General features: G+C 43.1%; 1 protein-coding gene across 1 annotated transcript in view; it reads right to left on the bottom strand.

Moving 5' to 3' along the window:
- slu7 (SLU7 homolog, splicing factor) overlaps nucleotides 1–24,878 on the bottom strand; it is an 83,693-nt gene that overhangs the window by 25,522 nt on the left and 33,293 nt on the right. Inside the window, exons 6-12 of the mRNA XM_048543598.2 lie at nucleotides 23,294–23,362; nucleotides 14,891–14,935; nucleotides 13,821–13,949; nucleotides 12,131–12,228; nucleotides 9,907–9,974; nucleotides 9,671–9,810; nucleotides 239–400 (exon numbers count right to left, since the gene is read on the bottom strand). Coding sequence (XP_048399555.1) covers nucleotides 239–400; nucleotides 9,671–9,810; nucleotides 9,907–9,974; nucleotides 12,131–12,228; nucleotides 13,821–13,949; nucleotides 14,891–14,935; nucleotides 23,294–23,362 — 711 coding nt within the window. The remainder of the gene's footprint in view (nucleotides 1–238; nucleotides 401–9,670; nucleotides 9,811–9,906; nucleotides 9,975–12,130; nucleotides 12,229–13,820; nucleotides 13,950–14,890; nucleotides 14,936–23,293; nucleotides 23,363–24,878) is intronic.

The following is a 24,878-nucleotide window of genomic DNA, read 5'->3' as shown; positions in this document are numbered from 1 at the left end:
ATTAGAGTAAAAGTTCGGCACAACATCGTGGACTGAAGGGCATGTTCTATGTTGCAGTTTTGTGAGGCAAGATGGTTCCAAGATGAGAGATGGGGACAGAAAGAGCAGTGGTGATTTATGATGAAATACAAATTCCAACAAACTGATGTTTAAAGAACTGTTCACATTATCAAATATCTCCAAGTTCATAAGATCAAAGTAGGGGGGAGTTCTTTTAATTAAACCTCAAATCACTTACCGTGTGATTACCAATCAGGACATCCTCTTCATACTTAGAACGTACGACTGCTTTCTCTTGGCCTTTTAAGACAGCACCATGTCTTGAATATTCCACATAATCCTCTGTTTGAGCTAGCAGCAGTTCACGTGGTGGAACATTTAGGTGCTCCTGACCTCCATACTGCAAAAAATTGGTAACTTTATTAACTATCAGAAAATATTGCACAGTCAGATTAGGACAGCTGGTCATTTATCCAAAAATTAGTTTTTAAACAATTAATCAGATCTTACTTTACAGGAGGATTAACAAGTACAGGTTGAACACAGGTTTAACAAGTTCTAACTTGAATATTTTCCCCACTTCAGAAACAAAAGCAATGGGCCGGCATTCACTGCAATGGTAATGTTAGAGTCTGACAGCATAAGCTAAATGATTCTATGCCCCAGTCTGCCATTTGTGAATTTATGACAATCTGCCAGTGAATGGATTAGCATGAGGTACGGAAAATTAGAACTACATGTTCAATGGCCAAAGTAAAAACCCAATGTTGTGTTTCAGTCCTCAGGCCCAAACAGGTTTAGAATGGGTTAAAAGGTTAAATTAATGGACAGAAACAAACAAATTGAAGAATGACTTGTGCTACAAATGGATGCTCACTGACAATACAGAAACCTAGGACTTTTAGCCTTCAGTTGCTCAAGCAGTCAAGCATCTTGTCCTATTTCTAGCCTGTTACATGGGGACTGTAACAAATGTTCAGATTGAAATTACCGAAGACCATATCACAATGAATAGGATTGACAACCCAAATTACTTTTGAACATTTAGACTCCAGTTTAAAGACTGAGAATTAAAACAGCCTGTCAACAAATATATATTAAAAATCACTGTTGCTTTATCTTTCGTACCAATGATCTTAAAGCATTAGAGCTACATCAGCGAACAATTAAAAAAGGCATGAAACATAGGTGTAGAGCTGGATGAATGCCAGGCAGCAGAGGAGCAGGAAAGCTGACGTTTTGAGTCTGGACCCTTCTTCAGAAAATCAGTACTTTTGATTTAAAATTTGACATTCAATGGAATGGCACACCAATGATCAATTACAATGAAAAGTTCCAAACAGAGAAAAGAAGAGGATTAGAAAAGTAATGTTAAGAGATGGAAAGAGGTAATGTAAAAACAAGTACAGAAGTGATGACAAGAAACAATGATAACTAGAAGGAAGCATGTTCAAGAATGAGCAAATGGAAAAGAACCAACAAAAAGGCAATAATACCAGGCGAGCAAGTGAATAAATACAAAAATACTTGGATGAGTGATAATGGGAACTGCAGATGCTGGAGAATCCAAGATAATAAAATGTGAGGCTGGATGAACACAGCAGGCCCAGCAGCATCTCAGGAGCACAAAAGCTGACGTTTCGGGCCGAGACCCTTCATCAGAGAGGGGGATGGGGGGAGGGTTCTGGAATAAATAGGGAGAGAGGGGGAGGCGGACCGAAGATGGAGAGAAAAGAAGATAGGTGGAGAGAGTATAGGTGGGGAGGTAGCGAGGGGATAGGTCAGTCCAGGGAAGACGGACAGGTCAAGGAGGTGGGATGAGGTTAGTAGGTAGGAGATGGGGGTACGGCTTGGGGTGGGAGGAAGGGATGGGTGGGAGGAAGAACAGGTTGGACTGGTTTTGGGATGCAGTGGGTGGAGGGGAAGAGCAGGGCTGGTTGTGTGGTGCAGTGGGGGGAGGGGGCGAACTGGGCTGGTTTAGGGATGTGGTGGGGGAAGGGGAGATTTTGAAGCTCGAGAAGTCCACATTGATACCATTAGGCTGCAGGGTTCCCAAGCGGAATAGGAGTTGCTGTTCCTGCAACCTTCGGGTGGCATCATTGTGGCACTGCAGGAGGCCCATGATGGACATGTCATCTAAAGAATGGGAGGGGGAGTGGAAATGGTTTGCGACTGGGAGGTGCAGTTGTTTGTTGCGAACCGAGCGGAGGTGTTCTGCAAAGCGGTCCCCAAGCCTCCGCTTGGTTTCCCCAATGTAGAGGAAGCCACACTGGGTACAGTGGATGCAGTATACCACATTGGCAGATGTGCAGGTGAACCTCTGCTTAATGTGGAATGTCATCTTGGGGCCTGGGATAGGGGTGAGGGAGGAGGTGTGGGGGCAAGTGTAGCATTTCCTGCGGTTGCAGGGGAAGGTGCCGGGTGTGGTGGGGTTGGAGGGCAGTGTGGAATGAACAAGGGAGTCACGGAGAGAGTGGTCCCTCTGGAAAGCAGACAAGGGTGGGGATGGAAAAATGTCTTGGGTGGTGGGGTCGGATTGTAGATGGCGGAAGTGTCGGAGGATGATGCATTGTATCCGGAGGTTGGTGGGGTGGTGTGTGAGAACGAGGGGGATCCTCTTGGGGCGGTTGTGGTGGGGGCGGGGTGTGAGGGATGTGTTGAGGGAAACGCGGTCAAGGGCGTTCTCGATCACTGTGGGGGGAAAGTTGCGGTCCTTGAAGAACTTGGACATCTGGGATGTGCGGGAGTGGAATGTCTTATCGTGGGAGCAGATGCGGCAGAGGCGGACGAATTGGGAATAGAGGATGGAATTTTTGCAGGAGGGTGGGTGGGAGGAGGTGTATTCTAGGTAGCTGTGGGAGTCGGTGGGCTTGAAATGGACATCACTTACAAGCTGCTTGCCTGAGATGGAGACTGAGAGATCCAGGAAGGTGAGGGATGTGCTGGAGATGGCCCAGGTGAACTGAAGGTTGGGGTGGAAGGTGTTGGTGAAGTGGATGAACTGTTCGAGCTCCTCTGGGGAGCAAGGAGCAGCGCCGATACAGTCATCAATGTAACGGAGGAAGAGGTGGGGTTTGGGGCCTGTGTAGGTGTGGAAGAGGGACTGTTCCACGTAACCTACAAAGAGGCAGGCATAGCTGGGGCCCATGCGGGTGCCCATGGCCACCCCCTTAGTCTGTAGGAAGTGGGAGGAGTCGAAAGAGAAGCTGTTGAGGGTGAGGACGAGTTCGGCTAGGCGGATGAGGGTGTCGGTGGAGGGGGACTGGTCGGGCCTGCGGGACAGGAAGAAGCGGAGGGCCTTGAGGCCATCTGCATGCGGAATGCAGGTGTATAGGGACTGGATGTACATGGTGAAAATGAGGTGTTGGGGGCCAGGGAATTGGAAGTCCTGGAGGAGGTGGAGAGCATGGGTGGTGTCACGGACGTAGGTAGGGAGTTCCTGGACCAAAGGGGAGAAAATGGAGTCCAGATAGGTGGGGATGAGTTCGGTGGGGCAGGAGCAGGCTGAGACGATGGGTCGACCAGGGCAGGCAGGTTTGTGGATTTTGGGAAGGAGATAGAAACGGGCCGTGCGGGTTTGGGGAACAATGAGGTTGCAGCCTGTGGGTGGGAGGTCCCCTGAGGTGATGAGGTCATGAATGGTGTTGGAGATGATGGTTTGGTGCTCGGGTGTGGGGTCATGATCGAGGGGGCGGTAGGAGGTGGTGTCGGAGAGTTGGCGTCTGGCCTCGGCGATGTAGAGGTCAGTGCGCCATACTACCACTGCGCCACCCTTGTCTGCGGGTTTGATGGTGAGGTTGGGGTTGCAGCGGAGGGAACGAAGGGCTGCCTGTTCTGCGGGGGAGAGGTTGGAGTGGGTGAGTGGGGTGGAGAGATTGAGGCGGTCGATGTCTTGACGGCAGTTGGAGATGAAGAGGTCGAGGGAAGGTAGGAGGCCTGGGGGTGTTGTCCAGGAGGAGGACTTGTGTTGTTCCCCAACCCCGCACGGCCCGTTTCTATCTACTTCATTTTCTCACTCGTCCTCACCCTCAACAACTTCTCTTGCGACTCCTCCCACTTCCTACAGACTAAGGGGGTGGCCATGGGCACCCGCATGGGCCCCAGCTACGCCTGCCTCTTTGCAGGTTACGTGGAACAGTCCCTCTTCCACACCTACACAGGCCCCAAACCCCACCTCTTCCTCCGTTACATTGATGACTGTATCGGCGCCGCCTCTTACTCCCCAAAGGAGCTCGAACAGTTCATCCACTTCACCAACACCTTCCACCCCAACCTTCAGTTCACCTGGGCCATCTCCAGCACATCCCTCACCTTCCTGGATCTCTCAGTCTCCATCTCAGGCAAGCAGCTTGTAAGTGATGTCCATTTCAAGCCCACCGACTCCCACAGCTACCTAGAATACACCTCCTCCCACCCACCCTCCTGCAAAAATTCCATCCCCTATTCCCAATTCCTCCTTCTCCGCCGCATCTGCTCCCACGATAAGACATTCCACTCCCGCACATCCCAGATGTCCAAGTTCTTCAAGGACCGCAACATTCCCCCCACAGTGATCGAGAATGCCCTTGACCGCGTCTCCCGCATTTCCCGCAACACATCCCTCACACACCGCCCCTGCCACAACCGCCCCAAGAGGATCCCCCTCGTTCTCACACACCACCCCACCAACCTCCAGATACAACGCATCATCCTCCGACACATCCGCCATCTACAATCCGACCCCACCACCCAAGACATTTTTCCATCCCCTCCCCTGTCTGCTTTCCGGAGAGACCACTCTCTCCGTGACTCCCTTGTTCGCTCCACACTGCCCTCCAACCCCACCACACCCGGCACCTTCCCCTGCAACCGCAGGAAATGCTACACTTGCCCCCACACCTCCTCCCTCACCCCTATCCCAGGCCCCAAGATGACATTCCACATTAAGCAGAGGTTCACCTGCACATCTGCCAATGTGGTATACTGCATCCACTGTACCCGGTATGGCTTCCTCTACATTGGAGAAACCAAGCGGAGGCTTGGGGACCGCTTTGCAGAACACCTCCGCTCGGTTCGCAACAAACAACTGCACCTCCCAATCGCAAACCATTTCCACTCCCCCTCCCATTCTTTAGATGACATGTCCATCATGGGCCTCCTGCAGTGCCACAATGATGCCACCCGAAGGTTGCAGGAACAGCAACTCATATTCCGCTTGGGAACCCTGCAGCCCAATGGTATCAATGTGGACTTCTCGAGCTTCAAAATCTCCCCTTCCCCCACCGCATCCCTAAACCAGCCCAGTTCGCCCCCTCCCCCCACTGCACCACACAACCAGCCCTGCTCTTCCCCTCCACCCACTGCATCCCAAAACCAGTCCAACCTGTCTCTGCCTCCCTAACCTGTTCTTCCTCCCACCCATCCCTTCCTCCCACCCCAAGCCGCACCCCCATCTCCTACCTACTAACCTCATCCCACCTCCTTGACCTGTCCGTCTTCCCTGGACTGACCTACCCCCTCCCTACCTCCCCACCTATACTCTCTCCACCTATCTTCTTTTCTCTCCATCTTCGGTCCGCCTCCCCCTCTCTCCCTATTTATTCCAGAACCCTCACCCCATCCCCCTCTCTGAAGAAGGGTCTAGGCCCGAAACGTCAGCTTTTGTGCTCCTGAGATGCTGCTTGGCCTGCTGTGTTCATCCAGCCTCACATTAAATACTTGGATGACTTATGTTTTCACCCTTAATCTACTCAATTCATGTTTTTGTGATGGTTCAAAAATGATTAGTTTTGAAAAAAATCTTTCAATCTCACAGGAAGCTAGTTGAGGGAACATTTAAGGTTTTGGCTAGATTTGGTAGACCACAAGACGTAGGAGCAGGAATAGGCCATTCAGCCCACTGAGTCTACTCTGCCATTCAATCATGGTTGATATGTTAGTCAGCTCCATTCTCCTGCCTTCTCCCTGTAACCCTTGATCTCCTTACTAATCAAGAACCTTCCCTTATCTTAAAGGCACTCAATGTCTTGGTTTCCACAACCTTCTGTGGCAATGAGTTCTAAAGATTGACCATTCTCTAGCTAAAGAAATTCCTCATCATCTCAGTTCTAAACAGTCATCCTTCAATCCGAGGCTTTGCCCTTGGATCCTAACCTCTCCTACTAGTTAAAACATCTTCTCCACATCCACTCCATCCAGGCCTCTCAGTATTTTATAAATTGCAAATCACATCACTCCCACTGCCCCATTCTTCTAAACTCCACAAGAGTACAAATCCAGTTCTTCATACGACACCAGGATCTTCTCGTAAATCTCATCTGGGCCACCTCCAATGCAGCACATCCTTCCTTTGATATAGGGCCGAAAACTTCTCAGTATTCCAAACATGGTCTGAAGAGAACCTAATACAGCCTCAGCAGTACATCACTGCTCATGTTCTTGCCATCTCAAAACGAATGCTTACATTGTATTTGGCTTCGTATCTCCCAAGTGAATCTGCATGTTAACCTGAACAGGATCTTGAACTAGGACCAAGTCCCCCTGCACTTCAGATTTCCAAAGCCTTTCCTTGTTTAGCAAATAGTCAATGCCTTGATTCTTCCTACCCAAGAGCCTAACCTCTCACTTTCCCATACTGTATTGTGTGCCACCTCTTTGTCCACTCCCGTAGCCTGTCCAAGTCCTTTTACAGCCTTCCCAGTTCCTCAACATCACATGTCCCTCCACTTACCTTTGTCTCATCTGTAAACTTAGCAATAATGCCCAGTTCCTTCGCCCAGGTCGCAAGTATATATCGTGAATTGGTGTGGTCTGAACATGGAGCCCTGCAGAACTCCACCAGTCACTGGCTGCCAATGTGATAAAGACCCTTTATCTCTAATCTTATGTCTTCTGCCAATCAGTCAATCCACTGTCGAGTACCTTGTTCCTAACACCAGGGAGTCTTAACTTATTTAACAGCCTCTTGTGTGGCATTTTGTCAAAGACCAACTAGATCACATCCACTGCCTTGACTTTATCTAACTTGCTTGTTACCTCTTCAAACTGCTCCAACAGATTTGTCAGGTATGACCTCCTCTCGACAAAGCCAGGCTGACTCAACCCTATTTAACCATGCACTCCAAGTACTCCAATCTCATCTGTAATAATGGACTTTAAAATCTTACCAACGACTGAGGCCAGGCTAACTGGCCCAGTTTCCTGTGTTCTGCCCCCCTCCTTTCATAAACAGGAGTGTTACATTAGCTATTTTCTAATCCTCTGGCACCCTCCCTGACTCCAGCGATTCCTCAAAAATTACTACCAATGTCCCTACAATCGCCTCAGACACCGTCTTCACAACTCTGGGGAATAGTCCATCTGGTCCGGGTGATTCACCCACCTTCAGACCTCTCGGCTTCCCCAGCACCTTCTCCTTAGTAATGGCTACCACACTCACCTCTGTCCTCAACTCTCGAATTTCCGATATGCTGCCAGTCTTCTATTGCCAAAACTGTTGCAAACTGCTTATTCAGTTCCTCCAGGATTTCTTTGTTCCTCATTACTACTTCTCCAGTCTCACTTTCCAGCAGTCCAGTGCTCATTCTTGCCTGTCTTATCCATTAGATATCTTAAGAAAAGGACTCTTGCAATCTTTTCTTATATTACTAGCATTATTCATCTCCTATTTCATCTTCTCCCACTTACTGCCTTTTTAAAGCTATCATCTGCTGCTTTTGAAAAAGCTTCTCAATCTTATGGCCTCCCACTAATCTTCAACATATACAATATGTTCTTTTTCTTTTATACTGTCTGGATCTGCATTGAAGCAACCATGGTTGACAATCCTCCCCTTAGCATGTTCTGTTTTCCTTGGGATGAATTTCAGTTGTGCCTCCCAAATTAGCCTCAGACGCTCCTGCCACTGCAGCTCCACCATCTTCTCTGCTTGGCTCTCTTTCCAAACAAATCTGGCTATCTTCTCCCTCATGTCTTTGCAGTTACCATTACTCAACTGTGATACTGTTACATCTGATTCCAGCTTCTCCCTCTCAAACTACAGCGTGAACTCTATCATGTTATGGTCACTGCCCTGTACAGGTTCCTGCACCTTAAGCTCCCTAATCAAATCTGTCTCATTACACATCACTAAATCTAAAACTTCCTACTCCTTTGTGGCTCCATCAAAAGCTGATCCAAAAAGAAAAATCATCTTGCAGATATTCAACATATTTCTTCTTTTCAGATCCACTACCAACCCGATATTCCCAGTCTACCATGAAGTCACCCATGATTGTTGTAACAGTGCCTTTCCTCTCTCCCAATTTATTTTCTTCCCCAATCCTGACTACTGCTAGGAGGTCTATGAACTACTCCCAGAGTCGAACAAAAACAAAGTTGCTGGAAAAGCTCAGCAGGCCTGGCAGCATTTGTGAAGGAAAAAAACAGAGTTAACATTTAGGGTCTGGTGATCCTTCATCAGAAAATCTCCCATCAGAGTCTTCGTACCTTTGCAGTTTCTCAACTCTCCCCCACAGATTCTATGCCTTCTGTCTGTAAACCAATAGCAAGTAATATGATGAAATTTCTTACTAACAAGGTAACCCTTCTCCCTTGCCTATCTTCCAGTCCTTTCAATGGGATATGTACGCTTGGATAGTTAATTCCCAGCCCTGATACACACATCATACCTGTCAAATTCAGTCTACGCTCCAAGCTCAGTTACCTTGTTTCACATACTGTGTGCAGTTAAGTACACTGCCCTTCGAGAAGGGATCATTGACACTTCTTCCCACACCTCCCTCCACCAGCACCTCCCACCCAACCCACACTCCTCAACTGCCCTTATCTGTTGGGGTGAAGTGTTATGGTAAGACTGTAAAGAGAAATGTAATCATTCACAGCAATATGGTATCCATTCAAATTTGGTCTCAATGCCACAGATACAATGTTTGAATATGGAATGAGAATCTTTTAAATAATGGATCTCTACTTACATATATCATGCATTACATAAAAAGCAAACCAATTTATGTTGTCTGATTTCAATTACAACAGCTAATCTTTGCAACTGATATAAAAATTAGCTGTCTTCAAAGTACTGCAATCAATCACTATAACAATCTGGACCCAAAAAGAATTACAGCATTGATAATATTCTTGTTTCTCCCTTCCTATCATATTTTTTTCAGCATTGAGCAATCCAGTGCCTTTTCTCACACAAGTCTTAAGTTTACTCTAGCTGCAGGAACAGTGTATGGGACATGTTTGCCTCAGTCAACATGGACTTTCATCAGTCTATATTTCCATTTGGCACAGAAATGGAGTTTCCCAACAGAAAAAGCAACAAACAACTTGAAGTCTCAGGAGGTTTCTGATAATATATTCATCACTTCATTTTTTCTTTTAATGCAGAAACTCTGCCAGTCACACAACATCAAGTTAGCAGGTGAGCACTTTAGGCTTGTTTGAAATTATTGCCCTTACAGTTATGACAACAGTGTGGGATATTTTCTGCTGGTGCATGTTCTGATAAAGTAGGCAGGGAGACTCAACCCAAAATATCCATGTTGATTAGGAGCCTGATGACTTTTCAAAAGAACGGACTCAAAGTTTTTCAGATGTAAACGATGAGGTGCTAAGTCTGTTTGTAACTTTTAAAAGATGCAACTCTTATGACACTATACAATCTGAAAGTTACTGTGTGTTGTACCTTCTCTAATATGCTTCCTTTCTGTTGTTTCTCAAACTCTTCTTTCTTAACCTTGAATGACTGGTGAAGGACTTCAAGTTTCGTAGGATCAGCTTGGAGATGAACCTCTGAACCTTTCTCATAAGCCTCCCAGGCAAACACTATGGGGAAAAAATGTTCATGAAACTGTCACAGTTGTAAACATAGAAAGAGATAGAGCCTTGAAACCTCTCAAGTTCAGATGTTAGAGAACTTACATTGTGTCTGTGCCATTTTAACGGTGTCACCCGTGTATCGTACAAAGTTATCTCCTGCGTAGCCAACTCTAGAATAAAAAGATACAACAGAAGATAAGATTCTAGCAATATGGCACCTCTAGGTGAGAAAATACCTTCCATTCATCGGGTATATTTTACAACATCATAACATCTCAGTACTCGTCATAGTCAATTAAAATTTTGAAGTATAGTTGCTATTTTAATGAAGATAGATTAAGCATTAATTATCCAATTAACTTTAAAACAAACTTCATGTTCAAAACTAGACTCCCTAGCTGTTCAGGATTTGCTCTGTTTGGTGAAGATTTTTGAGCAAGTAAAACAAACGATAAGCTGGAAAAAACAAATGCAAAATTTTATTCACAAATCTATCAGCATCTTTTCATCTTATTAGATGTTGAGCAATAACATTTAACATCTCTATGCACCCTCTTCAAGTTTCAACATTTACAATTAAATATGCCTCCACACACATCCATCCTTGACTCATCACTTTCATTCAATTGTGCCCTTTGACATTTGAAAACACAATTCTTAGCTCAGCGGGCACGCTGCATGGACACACCATTATGTTTCTGCCATCTTTTATCAAAACTGATCACAACCACCTCTTTAGAATCACTCATCTACATCTTTGCCTCTATCCATCTTTTACAGAGGAGACACCCATGCATCTGTCACTTCCAAACTCAAAGATTCCATCTCTCTCCTGCCTTCTAAACACATCAGCTTAATACAACCCAGATGAAAAAACTAATCTACATCAGTTCTGTAACCTGGCACTAATTCGTTAAAATTTCAAACATATATCCAAGTCCCTTCACAACCTCATCCTTCAGCAATGGAAGCCTACTCAAGCTATACAATGCTCCTCTCTACTCACTTTTGTCGACACTGCTTCTGGAATTTGTGGCTTGAAAGTAGATGGTAAGAGTCTTTGCTATATCCACCTAATAATCCTTCTGTATTTCAGGCTTGCATCATACAGATACCTAACACAAAGTGTACTGTATTGAATGATTCAAGCTGTAATATTTTGTACACGAACACCAAATGGTTTATTTTCTGGGCATCAGTAACTTTCATTTGTAATGTGTTTTACCTAGAATTCTAAGATACCCTATAAAAAGGGGAATCAGACAAAGATAATCTGTGAGCCACAGGTGGAGATTTAGAAGAGTGACTCCAAGCTTGGCCAAAAACGTATTTTGAGGGAGAATCTTCAGTGAGCCTGAAATTTGGATGTACTACATACAGAGGGATTATAAAGTGGATGTAGCAAAGACTCAATACCACCTACTTCCAAGCCACAAATTCCAGAAGCATTGTCAACAAAAGCATATTACAAAATAATAATATTTTGCACCTTAAGGAAATGAGCTGTGTTTATTGCTCACAGCACTTTTGTATGGTTAGGTTGTGGTGCAGTGGCTGCAGTGAAAGAATCTGCTCAAGATAGCAGGAGCATTGTGATAGGTTTTGGACTTGCAACCCACATACTTAGATCAGTTATCCAGCAGAACTAATTCAAATCCAATTATGCCAGTTAAACAAAATAAATGCAATGAACTAAACAAATCTGGAATAAGAAGTCACTTATGGTGACCATAAAACATCTCCTTGATATAAAAACTCGTCTGGTTCTCCAGGGAAAGAAATCAGCCATTCCTGCCTTTATAATCCAAAGATTGCTTCAGAACACTAACCATGTGTTTGACTCTTAACTGCCCAATGAAATGGGCTAAACATATATACTGAATGAGTACTAGTAATAAATGCTACTTAAATACTCAAACAAAATAAGATCAGACTAGCCTTTCTTACAAAGAATGCATTCAACTACTTTACAAAAAAGATAGAAATATACAGTGGAAAATAGAAAAACAAATTAAAGTTCACATGAACTTTAAATGACAGCATTTATCAAAACTGGAGTGCAAAATTGCACTTTCAGTAATTTTGAGCTTCCTCTATTTATTGGGATCGTATAATTTCTTAAATTTTGTCTTAAATTCAACCAAGTACTCATTAAGATCCGGAGAGTTAGTTAACTAAATTCAATACATTGTATCCTTTCATTTAAATGAGGCAAATGCAACCTGGATATCATTTATTTGACAAAGTCCTTTTATAGACAACGTAGTTAGATATTTGGGCTGCTGTGACCATTATTGAACAGACTAAGCATTTTAAAATCACATACTCATCTGGGTTTCTGCCAGTGTTGGAATAGGGATTCTCCCTCATCGCTCTCGTTTTTGGATCATAATATGCTGAATTTGGATCCAAGTTCCTCAGGTACTTAGAAAAGGGGAGAAACAAAAACAGCATTAAAAAAGTACAAACAAGATACTGCTTTAATTTATTTTGTATTTAAAACTCCTGTACAATTGAAGTGAACAATTAAAATCAAATTCAGAATTATCATAGGAGTTTCCTGTCACGTTTTATTTTGTTGAGCTAATTACTTCTCTCTGTGCCATATGGATCTTTAAAATAGCAACAATGATTTAGTATTGATATTTTAAAAACACCTAATTCTTTCTACAGTAAATTTAGGAAGCTGCTGACATGACACAACTCACAATAAAATAACAAACATCCAACCACTGATCACAACCTTCATGAACTGCCAGACTCTTGGCAGTCTGCTGCATGATACCAAGCAAGCAGCAGCAAAGTAGGTCAGAAGTCCAGCTGGCCTCAAATTATGCTGAAGTAATGGATTTTGCCTTGGGTAGCTGTGGAATCACATTAGACATATTTTCTTAAGTTTGAAGAAGATAAATCAAGTGAATAAAGAATAAAAGTTACTGTAACGTATTCCCATTTCCTGTTACAACTGAATGTGGAAGATCTTTTAATCTAATAGTTTCAAACTATTCCTACAGTGGCGCATAAAACATAGAACAATACAGTGCAGAACAGGCCCTTTGGCCCTTGATGTTGCGCCAACCTGTGAACTAATCTAAGCCCATCCCCCACACTATCCCATCATCATCCATATGCGTATCCAAGGACTGTTTAAATGCCCATAATGTGGCTGAGTTAACTACATTTGCAGGCAGGGCATTCCACGCCCTTACCACTCTCTGAGTAAAGAACCTGCCTCTGACATCTGTCTTAAATCTATCACCCCTCAATTTGTAGCAATGCCCCCTTGTACAAGCTGAAGTCACCATCCTCAGAAAAAGAATAATTAAAGAATAACCACTTTGTGGTGGTTTCCAGAAAACTGTCAACATCTGTAGAAGTTCATCCCACAATAAGTCAGCTGGTTTTCAAATTACAAGATTTTTTAATGTAATACCTTTTTTTAAAAAGGATAAAAAATGTAAAGAATAAAAGAAATAAACCTTGAACAACATTTGTTTTGTTCTGCATGTAAATTATAATATTGCTAATTGTTTGCTCTGGTGCAGAATGCAAATGCAATTCTCAGAGGGATAATCTAATTTGAAACAATGGTTTTAAGACATTTTTACATGATATTTGAGATTTTGCTTTAAATACTACTGAATATTACTGGATTTAAGCTATCCCAGGCAGTCTGCAAAAATTTCCAAAGACAAGCTGAAAAACACCATTTGCTGGAGCCAGGGTAACAATGCAAGTGCATTCTGTTGGCCAGCAATCAAATGTGGGAAGAGAAAGAGCCCATTAAAAAACCATACTTAGAAGGGTTCAAAATATGTACACAAGTAAATTAACACTTGCCACAGACATCAAACTCATCTTTTAAGCTCTGAAAATACCTATGTCTTCAGCCTTAAACCATTAACATGTTGCACGTATTCTACCCAAAGTACTGTCACCAACAGTAAATATTATTGAACAACAGAAAAGTCAGAAGGTATTGTGATTAAACCTAATTATAAGTACCATTCCCGTACTTTTGCAATGTCCTCACGAATACGTAGATTTCTAACTGTAATTCTTCTCTTTGAGTCAAAGTTCTGTCCAGGCATATCAATGTCATCTGCATACTTATCTTCATCTTCATCTTCACTGTTGTCTTTCTCCTGAAACAATGACAATTACAAAGCTCAAAGTCATGATAAATCAATGAGAAAAAGTACATTTTCTATTTATACCAAAAGCTGTATTTATGTTCAGAATATCTCCATTATCTGTTCATTGGTATCATAGATAATAAAGAGAATACATCTATCCTTCAACATGATAGCTGCACGGTGGCTCAGTGGTTAACACTGCTGCCTCACAGCACCAGGAACCCGGGTTTGATTTGCTGCGTGCGGAGTTTGCACATTCTCTCAGTGTCTTCGTGGGTTTCGTCCAGGTGCTCAGTTTCCTTCCACAGTCCAAAGATGTGCAGGCTAGGTGGGTTGGCCATATTATGTTGCCTGTAGTGTTCAGGAATGTGTAGATTAGGTGAGTTATAGGGGGATGGGCCTGGGTGGAATGCTCCGAGGGTCAGTGTGAACTCATTGGGGTGGCACGGCGGCTCAGTGGTTAGCACTGCAGCCTCACAGCGCCAGGGACCCAGGTTCGATTCCAGCCTCGGGTGACTGTTGTGCAAACTCCGCACATTTCTCCCCGTGTCTGCGTGGACTTGTTTCCACACTGTAGGGATTCTGTGATACTATGCTGAGTATTAATTCATTCAGCAACTGAATATCAAAGTTGTTAAGTTTTACTTTTAATATAAAATTTTACAACGTATGTAATGTGCTTCCCTGATGGATCCAAGTAAACGCACGATTAGATCGTGCAACATAAGCTAGGGAGGTTACACAAAATTGTTGGTCCAACTCAGCCGAAACAGAATTGAGTGCTGTTGGATGGAAAAACATTAGAATTCACTGACTGGCTGGGAGGTGGGGTGTGGGGGTGAAGATAGAAATTACATGCAACATTAACTGTATGCAGAATACACTTGCTCCAATTGGAACTAGAAACATTCAGCAACATGGAAAATGTTACATTGAATTAATACACGTACTGCTGAATCATGATCCTCTTCTCCCCTCTGACGTCTTGAAGAGTTCTGCAATAATAAATGATAGATAAAATAGATAGATTGACTCCGCATGACTAAGCACAGTTACGCAAGTAGAATAGCAATTATAGATGTATATCCATTCTGTATCAGCATTACTTTACTTATTCTGCTTGATATCTACAAATGTTCATTGTGGGAGTCTAAGACTAACTCCATTGCATTTCATGCTAAAACATGGCCTAACATTTAATACTTTTAATGCTGTCCGGAGTGACCTGGCAGTTACTGTCAATTATTATACTTCAACTAGCACGTACAAAGATTTGCTCCTTGGGAGTTTCATTTAATATGTATGTCTAATATTGTTAGAAATTTGAAGGCTTTTCAGGACCTCTGCATTCACAAGGCTGAGTTTTGACTAGGTTGATTGCTTATTTCAACTTTTCATTGAGAGATGTATTAGAATCAACTAAATGAACATTAAAAATGACAGTATATTGTTTTAGATCTTTTGCTATATTTCATCCCATCTAAATTATCTCCATATTCAAATTACAAGCACCCAAATATTTAAAAGCATCATAAATGCCGAAAAAACACGTGTTTACATTTCTGAGCTACATGAGAGTGCATACTACAAAAGGATTTAAAGAAAATTACATCCTGGAGAAGCTCAATAACGCAATCATAATAGACTGAAGGAGAGAATAAAATTTACTCATTTACCGATCTTCAAAGCTTAAGCCAATATATAAAAATAATCCAATGATCATTTGAGTTATGAAACTGCCTGGAAGAGGAATCTTATAAATAGCTGGATTCTATTTTCACCTCACACAACATGCATGCTCTTTATTTCTCAATGAACATGGGCTAGTAACCACCTTCAAAAGGAAGAACTGTTTCTATTTAGAGCTATTCAAATTTTGAATGAAGCTAGGAAAATACTCAACGCCTGGTGAAGTAATCATTAAGTATTATGTTCAATTCAAGGTCATGGCGGATAGAGTCAGGTAGATAGGTGACTGTCAAGAGGGCTAGGCAGGTAGTGAAAGAGTCTCATGGCTATTTACTGCTCAAATAAGGATACAGTTTTGGATACTGCTGTGGGGGGATGGCTCGGGAAAACAGCACTGACAGCCAGGTCTTTGGCATCATGGCTGACTCTGCTGATGAGAGAGGAACGTCAAGATCCAAGCAGTTGATTGCGACTGGGGAGTCTCTAGTCGGGGGCACAGAGAGAAATTTCTGTGGCCGTGAGTGTGACATCAGAATGGTATGTTGCCTTCATTGATTACAGCACTGAGAAAAATCAGAAAGGCAAAAGGGGACATGGGATAGCTTTGGAAAATAAGGTTAAGAAGAATCCCTAAGAGATTCTCCAAGTATGTCAAGGGTAAAATAATAATTAGGGAAAGAATAGGGTCACTTAAGAATCAACAAGGCTGTTTACGTGTGGAACCACAGGAGATGGGTGAGACACTGACAAGCGTTTTTCTTCAGTATTTACTGTGGAGAAAGATATGGAAGCTAGGAAACTCAGGGAAATAAACACTAATGTCTTGGAAGAGGTGGTGTAGCAGGTCTTAAAATGCAGAAAAGGTAGGTAAATCCCTAGGGCCTGATCAAGCATATCCCAGGACATTGTGAGATGCTAGGAAAGAGATTGAGGGGCCCCTTGCACAGATATTTGTACCAACACAGCCATGGGTGAGGTGCCTGAAGACTGGAGGGTGCATAATGTTGTGCTATCGTTTAAGAAAGGTTGCAACAAAAAGACCGAAAACTATAGACTGGACAGTGTGACATCAGTGATGGAGAAGTTGTTGGAGGGGATTCTGAAAGATAGAATACACATGCATTTGGAAAGGCAAGGAATTTTAGGGTTAGTCAGCGTGACTTGTGTGTGGGAAGCCATGTCTCACAAATTTGATTGAGTTTTTTTGAAGAAGTTACCAAGAAGATGGTAGGGTGGTAGATGTTGTCTATATGGATTTTAGCAAGGCCTTTGGCAAGGTTCCATATGGTGGACTAGTTTGTATGGTTAGATCAAATGGGATCCAGGGAGAGACGGAGACAATCAAATCAACTGGATACAAAATTGGCTTTATGGTAGAAGACAGAGGGTGGTGATACAGGATTGTTATCAGGAAGCCTATGACCAATGATGTGTCCCAAGAATCAGTTATGGGTCCACTGTTGTTCGACATTTATATCAATGATTCAGATGAAACTAAATGGAGTCTGGTTTGTAAGTTTGCAGAAGACGGCAAAATTGTGGATGGTGATAAAGGTTATTCAAGAGTACAAGATCTTGATCAAATGGGCCAAGAAATGACAGGTGGGCTTATTTTGATAAATGCGAGTGCTGCATTTTCATAACGCAAACCAGGGCAGGACTTACACAGTTAATGGAAGAGCCTAGAGAGTGTAATTGAAGAGGGACCTAGGATGAAGGGTTCATAGTTTGTTGAAAGTGGCTTCAAAAGTAGACAGGGAGGTTAAAGTAGTGATAATGGGAACTGCAGATGCTGGAGAATCCAAGATAATGAAATGTGAGGCTGGATGAAAACAGCAGGCCCAGCAGCATCTCAGGAGCACAAAAGCTGACGTTTCGGGCCTAGGCCCTTCATCAGGGAGGGGGATGGGGTGAGGGTTCTGGAATAAATAGGGGGAGAGGGGGAGGCGGACCGAAGATGGAGAGAAAAGAAGATAGGTGGAGAGGAGAGTATAGGTGGGGAGGTAGGGAGGGGATAGGTCAGTCCATGGAAGACGGACAGGTCAAGGAGGTGGGATGATGTTGGTAGATAGGAAATGGAGGTGCGGCTTGGGGTGGGAGGAAGGGATGGGTGAGAGGAAGAACAGGTTAGGGAGGCAGAGACAGGTTGGACTGGTTATGGGATGCAGTGGGTGGAGGGGAAGAGCTGGGCTGGTTTTGGAATGCGGTGGGGGAAGGGGAGATTTTGAAGCTGGTGAAGTCCACATTGATACCATTGGGCTGCAGGGTTCCCAAGCAAAATATGAGTTGCTGTTCCTGCAACCTTCAAGTCGCATCATTGTGGCACTGCAGGAGGCCCATGATGGACATGTCATCTAAAGAATGGGAGAGGGAGTGGAAATGGTTTGCGACTGGGGAGGTGCAGTTGTTCATCGCGAACCGAGCAGAGGTGTTCTGCAAAGCGGTCCCCAAGCCTCCGCTCGGTTTCCCCAATGTAGAGGTAGCCACACCGGGTACAGTGGATGCAGTATATCACATTGGCAGATGTGCAGGTGAACCTCTGCTTAATGTGGAAAGTCATCTTGGGGCTTGGGATGGGGTGAAGGAGGAGGTGTGGGGGCAAGTGTAGCATTTCCTGCGGTTGCAGGGGAAGGTGCCGCGTGTGGTGGGGTTGGAGGGCAGTGTGGAGCGAACAAGGGAGTCACGGAGAGAGTGGTCTCTCTGGAAAGCAGACAGGGGTGGGGATGGAAAAATGTCATGGGTGGTGGGGTCGGATTGTAGATGGCGGAAGTGTCGGAGGATGATGCTTTGTATCCGGAGGTTGGTGGGGTGGCGTGTAAGAACGAGGGGGATCCTCTTGGGGCAGTTGTGGCGGGGGCGGGGTGTGAGGGATGTGTTGCGCGAAATGCGGGAGACGCGGTCAAGGGTGTTCTCGACCACTGTGGGGGGAAAGTTGCGGTCCTTGAAGAACTTGGACATCTGGGATGTGCTGGAGTGGAATGCCTCATCCTGGGAGCAGATGCGGCGGAGGCGGAGGAGGAGGAATTGGGAATAGGGGATGGAATTTTTGCAGGAGGGTGGGTGGGAGGAGGTGTATTCTAGGTAGCTGTGGGAGTCGGTGGGCTTGAAATGGACATCACTTACAAGCTGGTTGCCTGAGATAGAGACTGAGAGGTCCAGGAAGGTGAGGGATGTGCTGGAGATGGCCCAGGTGAACTGATGGTTGGGGTGGAAGGTGTTGGTGAAGTGGATGAACTGTTCGAGCTCCTCTGGGGAGCAAGAGGCGGCGCCGATACAGTCATCAATGTAACGGAGGAAGAGGTGGGGTTTGGGGCCTGTGTAGGTGTGGAAGAGGGACTGTTCCACGTAACCTACAAAGAGGCAGGCATAGCTGGGGCCCATACGGGTGCCCATGGCCACCCCCTTAGTCTGTAGGAAGTGGGAGGAGTCGAAAGAGAAGTTGTTGAGGATGAGGACGAGTTCGGCTAGGCGGATGAGGGTGTCGGTGGAGAGGGACTGGTCGGGCCTGCGGGACAGGAAGAAGCGGAGGGCCTTGAGGCCATCTGCATGCGAAATACAGGTGTATAGGGACTGGACGTCCATGGTGAAAGTGAGGTGTATGGGGGCCTGGCAGGCTTGCCTTCATTGGTCAGAGCAATGAGCACAAGAGCTGGGAAGTCACGTCATGGCTGTACAAGATATTAGTGAGACCACTTTTAGGATACTGTGTTAAATATGGTCACATTGTTATAGGAAGGATGTTAAACTAGAAGGGGTACAGAAAACATTTACAAGGATATTGCTGGGACTATAGGGTTTGAGTACCTTAAGGGTGCATTGGTCAGAACATTGAGCATCTGGACAGGTATACAAATAGGAAGGGTTTAGAAGGAAATAGGCCAAATACAGGCAAATGAGACTAAGACACATGGTCAGCATGGACAAGGTGGACCAGAGGATCTGTTTCCGTCCTGTATGACTATCACTCTATGGTGTCAAAAATTCCCAATTATGTAGAGCAAATGGATGCCTTGCAGAAAGTTAGAATATTTGAATAACCTGAATAGTTAATTCAAATTTTGAAGCATAATGCAGTCAGAAATAAGCAATATTTATTTTGATTTTCTTTGATCACTTTAACTTGGGACTAAAAGATACATGATGACTTTTTTTTTAAAATCAAGAGAGAGAGGAAAAGTGGATTGGATTTTGCCGCACTTGGGTTATTAGTTTGGAACAGAATATAGTGGCATTTTATGTAATGCAGGCTGCAATGCGTTGTTGGTTGGCACCGTTTTTTTAAAATTAAAGCCAATGAGTCAATATTTGCCGAATAAGAAATCAAATTTTCTATTCTCCAAATGCTCAGCAATAAACTTAATCATGTCCCTATTTCTCTAACTTTAAAATGTTTTTGCACAGAGTCCTCGCTTTTAGGTTTCTTACACTGACTACATTGTACCAGTTGGGGATAAGAATGACATGTTGCTGAAGTTTCTTTGTTCATTAGGACAAATGCAAGAAAATAAAAGTTTGAAAATAATTTGCACCATGAGAAAAGGGGATGTTGCTGACTGGCTTCGAAATTGCTTCAGATTACCTGAGGCGTTGCCCGGAAATTAACAGGGAAATACAAGCTCTCCATTTTTGTGGGTAATTAAAGAAAAAGGTACAGGACTTGAATGCCCCTCTTTTGTGCAGAGAATAGCTCCCAGAGTATCAACATATGTCACTAATAACAAGTGTAACTAAGCTACATAAAAACTTGATTGGTTATCATGAACTGGTTATTAGTGGAGCTAATAACACTGCAAGTTCTGCCCAATTCTAAACACAAGGCATACCCAAATTAATGGTGTAGCCATGGAACTCTCTGGTCTAGTACAAATATTTTTGTTAGTTTCAACGAGAAGTGTGTTTTTGATGGAATGAGCTCTAACCTCTTACTCTGAGCATATTTCTGGTAGGCAGATGGCACGTTTGCTAGATTTGAATCTGCAGCCCCATAGAATTACCTCAAACATAACCCATCCCACACTCCAATTCACATTTAAGGTGGAACAGTAAATATTCTCTCTTATCATGATGTGGTGGTTGAGAAATCCACTGTGGCTTCTCCACTACTAAATATTGCAAGCTTGTTTCTACTGGTCAAGATATATGGTGGGATTTGTATAGCTCCATGTGCTACATTTGTATAGCTCCATTTTAGGAATACAGTCCTAGCCATTCGCTTAGCATGCAGGCTCTAGGTAGAAACAGGGCAGATAGAAGTTACCTTATCCTGATCAGATCATGGAGTGCTGTGTATTGTGCAAACTTACAAAGGGACCAGAAGCAAAGAGATAACAAGGTACAAAGCCGGATGAATACAGCAGGCCAAGCAGCATCAGAGGAGCAGGAAAACTGACATTTCAGGCATAGGCCCTTCAATCTAACAAGATGCTTGGCCTACCAGAAAATGAAGCAATTTTACACATGAATTTTAGTGCTTATGTGATATCGTGTGTATAGACTGTAAGTTTTAATGATTGGCTGATTGTGATAAACATTCTGAGGAATGTGCTTTTTGATTCAGAGTATAGACTGTACTCAAACGCCCCGCACTTGAAAAGCACAAAACATGTTAGATATGACTGCAAACTGTCACTTGCTCAACAATAATGAATGTATTAACAACACTAACTCAACCAAGATAATGATTATGAGCTTAATATGCGGCTCCTTTATGTTTTTACTTGGTCACTACAAAAAGCAACACCAAGGATACGGATGCATCTCCATTGTGATTTCAGTTTAAAACAAAAGTGGGGTTTCTCAGAAAAGCCTGCTTGAAATACCTTAACTGGTTGGATCCAGGATTTTCCATTCTTTAGGTGCCAGTCAGGAAAATGGGGCAGAGTTATTTTAACAAGTTTTTACTCTGTGTCGTTTCAGGATTTTTGGCTTGAAGGTTGAAGCAAGACCGGTGCTTTTGGAGGGTTAAGGCACTAGACGCATTGCAGACTATAACCAGTTTGCAACAGAACATCCATAAACAAGCAGGATGAAGAGCACACAGCAGTAATGTATTTTTGAACACAGACCAGCTAATGTAACTATCCAGAACAGGCCACAAGGCTCAAAAACTTGCCTCATGGACCTGCACTGTCTTCAATTTTCCCTCTCCTTTTGTCATTGTAGGTCTTGTCAACAGATGAAGCGGAGGCCTAAGATCACCCTAGACCACGTTAATGGCATGAAAAGAAGGTGCTACAAGACTCTCTTTCTTTTACTGGCGCATCAACTTTTCTCAGGTCACGTGAAACATTTGCAGAAAGCTGTTCAAATCTATTCCGGAGCATATATTCACTAAAAGCACTCAATGTTCCTCGTAACATTGTTCTTTCAAAATACTTCAGGTCCCTAAGTGAACAAGATTGGTCAGATTTCCCACATAAGCTAAGGCTACAGCAAGATGCAATTCAATTCAATTATAAATGCTTTCCAAATCTGGATAATGCAGTCTTTGGTTAGAACATATTATGAATAAATACCCTAGTTCACTGCAAAGTGTACAGCAGAGAAATAAAGGTGATCACAGATTTTTGAAAAAGATTATGCCTGCAAGATTCAGCACAATCTTTTAGGAATTGAGGCTTTAGAAGCAGGAATAGGCCACATGGGCCTTTGAGCTCTGCCATTCAATAAGCTCATTGCTGATTTTGATTTAGTCTCAAACCCACTTGCCTGTCTGCTAGACAAAGATGAGGGAGTCAGGGGTTCAACTCTGGATAGTCAATTCTGCCTTGAATAATTCAATGATATAGCCTCCATCACTTCTTGGGGCAAATAATTCCACATACAAACATCCAAAGAAAAAAAATACTTACCTCCAAATTAAAAAGTGATAGCTCTCATTCTTAAACTGTGACACCTAGCTCTAATCTAGTCAACAAGGGGAAACATTCTCTCAGTATCCACACTGTGAATTCCCCTCAAAGTTTAAATGCTTCCATAAGATCATTTCTCATTCTTCTAAACTCTTAATAAATGCAGGACAAGCCTATCCAACTTTTCAACACAGGAAAACTCTCTCACCCTCGGAGTGAGTGAAACTTCTCTGAAGTACTTCTAATGCAATTATATCATTTTTCAAATAAGATAACCAAAATCATACACAGTGCTCCACAACTGGTCTCACTAGGACCCTGTACAGCTTCCCTACATTTACATTGTTACCCATGCGATAAACACCAGCATTTAATCTGTCTTCATGATAACTTACTAAATTTTGAGAGCATTGCACCAGTACGTCCAGATTCTTCTGTACTGTGGAGTTCAGTAATTGCTTGCTATTTGAATAGTAAACTGATTTTCTATTCTTCCTGTAAAAGGTGGACAGGTTCTGAATTTCTCACAAGAGAATCAATCTGCCAACTTTTTGACATTCACTCAACTAAACTACATTGCTTTGTAGCCTCTGTAACAGTACTAGACAACTTGCTTTCCTACAGATTGATGTTATCAAACAATTTAGCTGCTATACATTTGGCCCCTGCATCATGTCAATTGATACAAATTGGGGACTAACCCCAAATGAATGTTATGGAATTCCACTGGTTTCAATGTGCCTACCTAAAGCCATCACACACTCAACTTGTTGATGTAGATATGGCGCAATATCCTGTTTAATATATACTCACCACGTAGTCCACTAACTTCCCAGATGCCAGCTCTTCCTGCAATTTCTGAGCTTTCAGGGTTCTCTTGGCCTAAAAGGGAAATAGCACTTTTAAATCAAAAGTAACAGAGCACTTTAATTTAAGTCTATTACATTTTGCAGAAAATTCAGAATTAATTTTTTTTTAAGGTATGGACCTATTGATATTTATTTTTAATATTACATACCTGCAATGACTGATTTTACAAAAAGAAAATTTTTCCAAAAGGAACATAATTTCCATAAAGTTTTAGTTATGTGTAACAAGAATGCCCTCAAGTCTCAACTTATCATACACAGTCATTTACAACTTAGAGATCTACAAGTATTTTAGTGCTTGATTAGATAAAGGAGTTTGAACCCTGGTGATAAATTTGCCCTAGATATGCATAATTGTCCAAATTCCATTAAGCCACACAGATTTAGTTATCTATTCTAAAATAATATCAATTTTCAGTAATTCCTCCTGCAATGTTTTACAATCTTTTTTGCAAGACCTCTGAAAAAATTTGGTCTGCTGCATACCATTAATTATTCAGTTTCTAAATAAGAAAAAAGCTTAGGTATTATTGGCAACCTCTTAAGACACTGGCTCAAATTTTCCAGTTCGGAAATGTCAGAGACCTGGACAATGGTGCTTTTTGGGACCCTGCAGAAGTCCTGTCATGATAGCCATTCAGGAATTAACCAGCAAGTTTAAACTTTTAACTATTTATCTTCACCCTCTACCAATGCCCGACTGCTCTTTTCCTCCCACAGTCACTGCCTGACCTCCTGGCTATTCCCAGGATGATCCATTACCTGCAGGAATGTTACAGAAATATTGATTTTCTTTCGTAAGCATGTACTATAAATAAATTCAAAATGTGGAAGCCAAGTTTAAACCTATCTGCACTCTGCAATTTGCAAACTGCAGAGCTTTGAGCCGGCAGCATTCATGCAGCTGGGCCTTGGATGACCAACTTCCCCTCAAAATCCTCAGACAGGCCTGGCTAGCTGCTAACAGCCAGGGCTGTTTAAGAACAAAGCATTGTTTACACCTTCAGTGAACCTACTTTGTTAGAAGCGTGCTACACAGACTTGATAGCATTCAGCTCAGTCAGAGGTTAGAGACATAGCGTGACAATGACAGTATTTCGACAGTTGAAAGTTCAAAACCTCCAAATATAGAAAATAGTCACCTCATTGACTTTCGTACTCCTGCGTGATGCTATTATTGGACACAGGCCATAGAATCTTTGAGAAGACCAAGAGAGGGATAAAAAAGAGGCAAGCTACAGCCCCAGCTCCCTCGGCATTTTATATCTTCAATGGCATCTCCAGACAGTACCTTTAACTGACAGCTGAGCTGCACAGCATCTCCAATTCCTTGCAGCTCATGGCAAGCATCAGACTTAACCAGAAGATTACTTCGGTGAGATGAGTTAAAGATCAAAAATAGCAGTAGATAAGACTGGAAGCCCAAATCAATATGTGCTGATCCTGGAATATCAGCCAACCCTCACAGATTGAGGAACAGCCTATCCCAGCCTTATTGAATGGGTACAACAGTCCTTTCAGACTAACAG

Source organism: Stegostoma tigrinum, chromosome 13, assembly GCF_030684315.1.
Source record: "Stegostoma tigrinum isolate sSteTig4 chromosome 13, sSteTig4.hap1, whole genome shotgun sequence".
NCBI lineage: Eukaryota > Metazoa > Chordata > Chondrichthyes > Orectolobiformes > Stegostomatidae > Stegostoma > Stegostoma tigrinum.
Note: the sequence above shows the minus strand (reverse complement) of the source record. Positions and strands in the feature narration are given on the sequence as shown.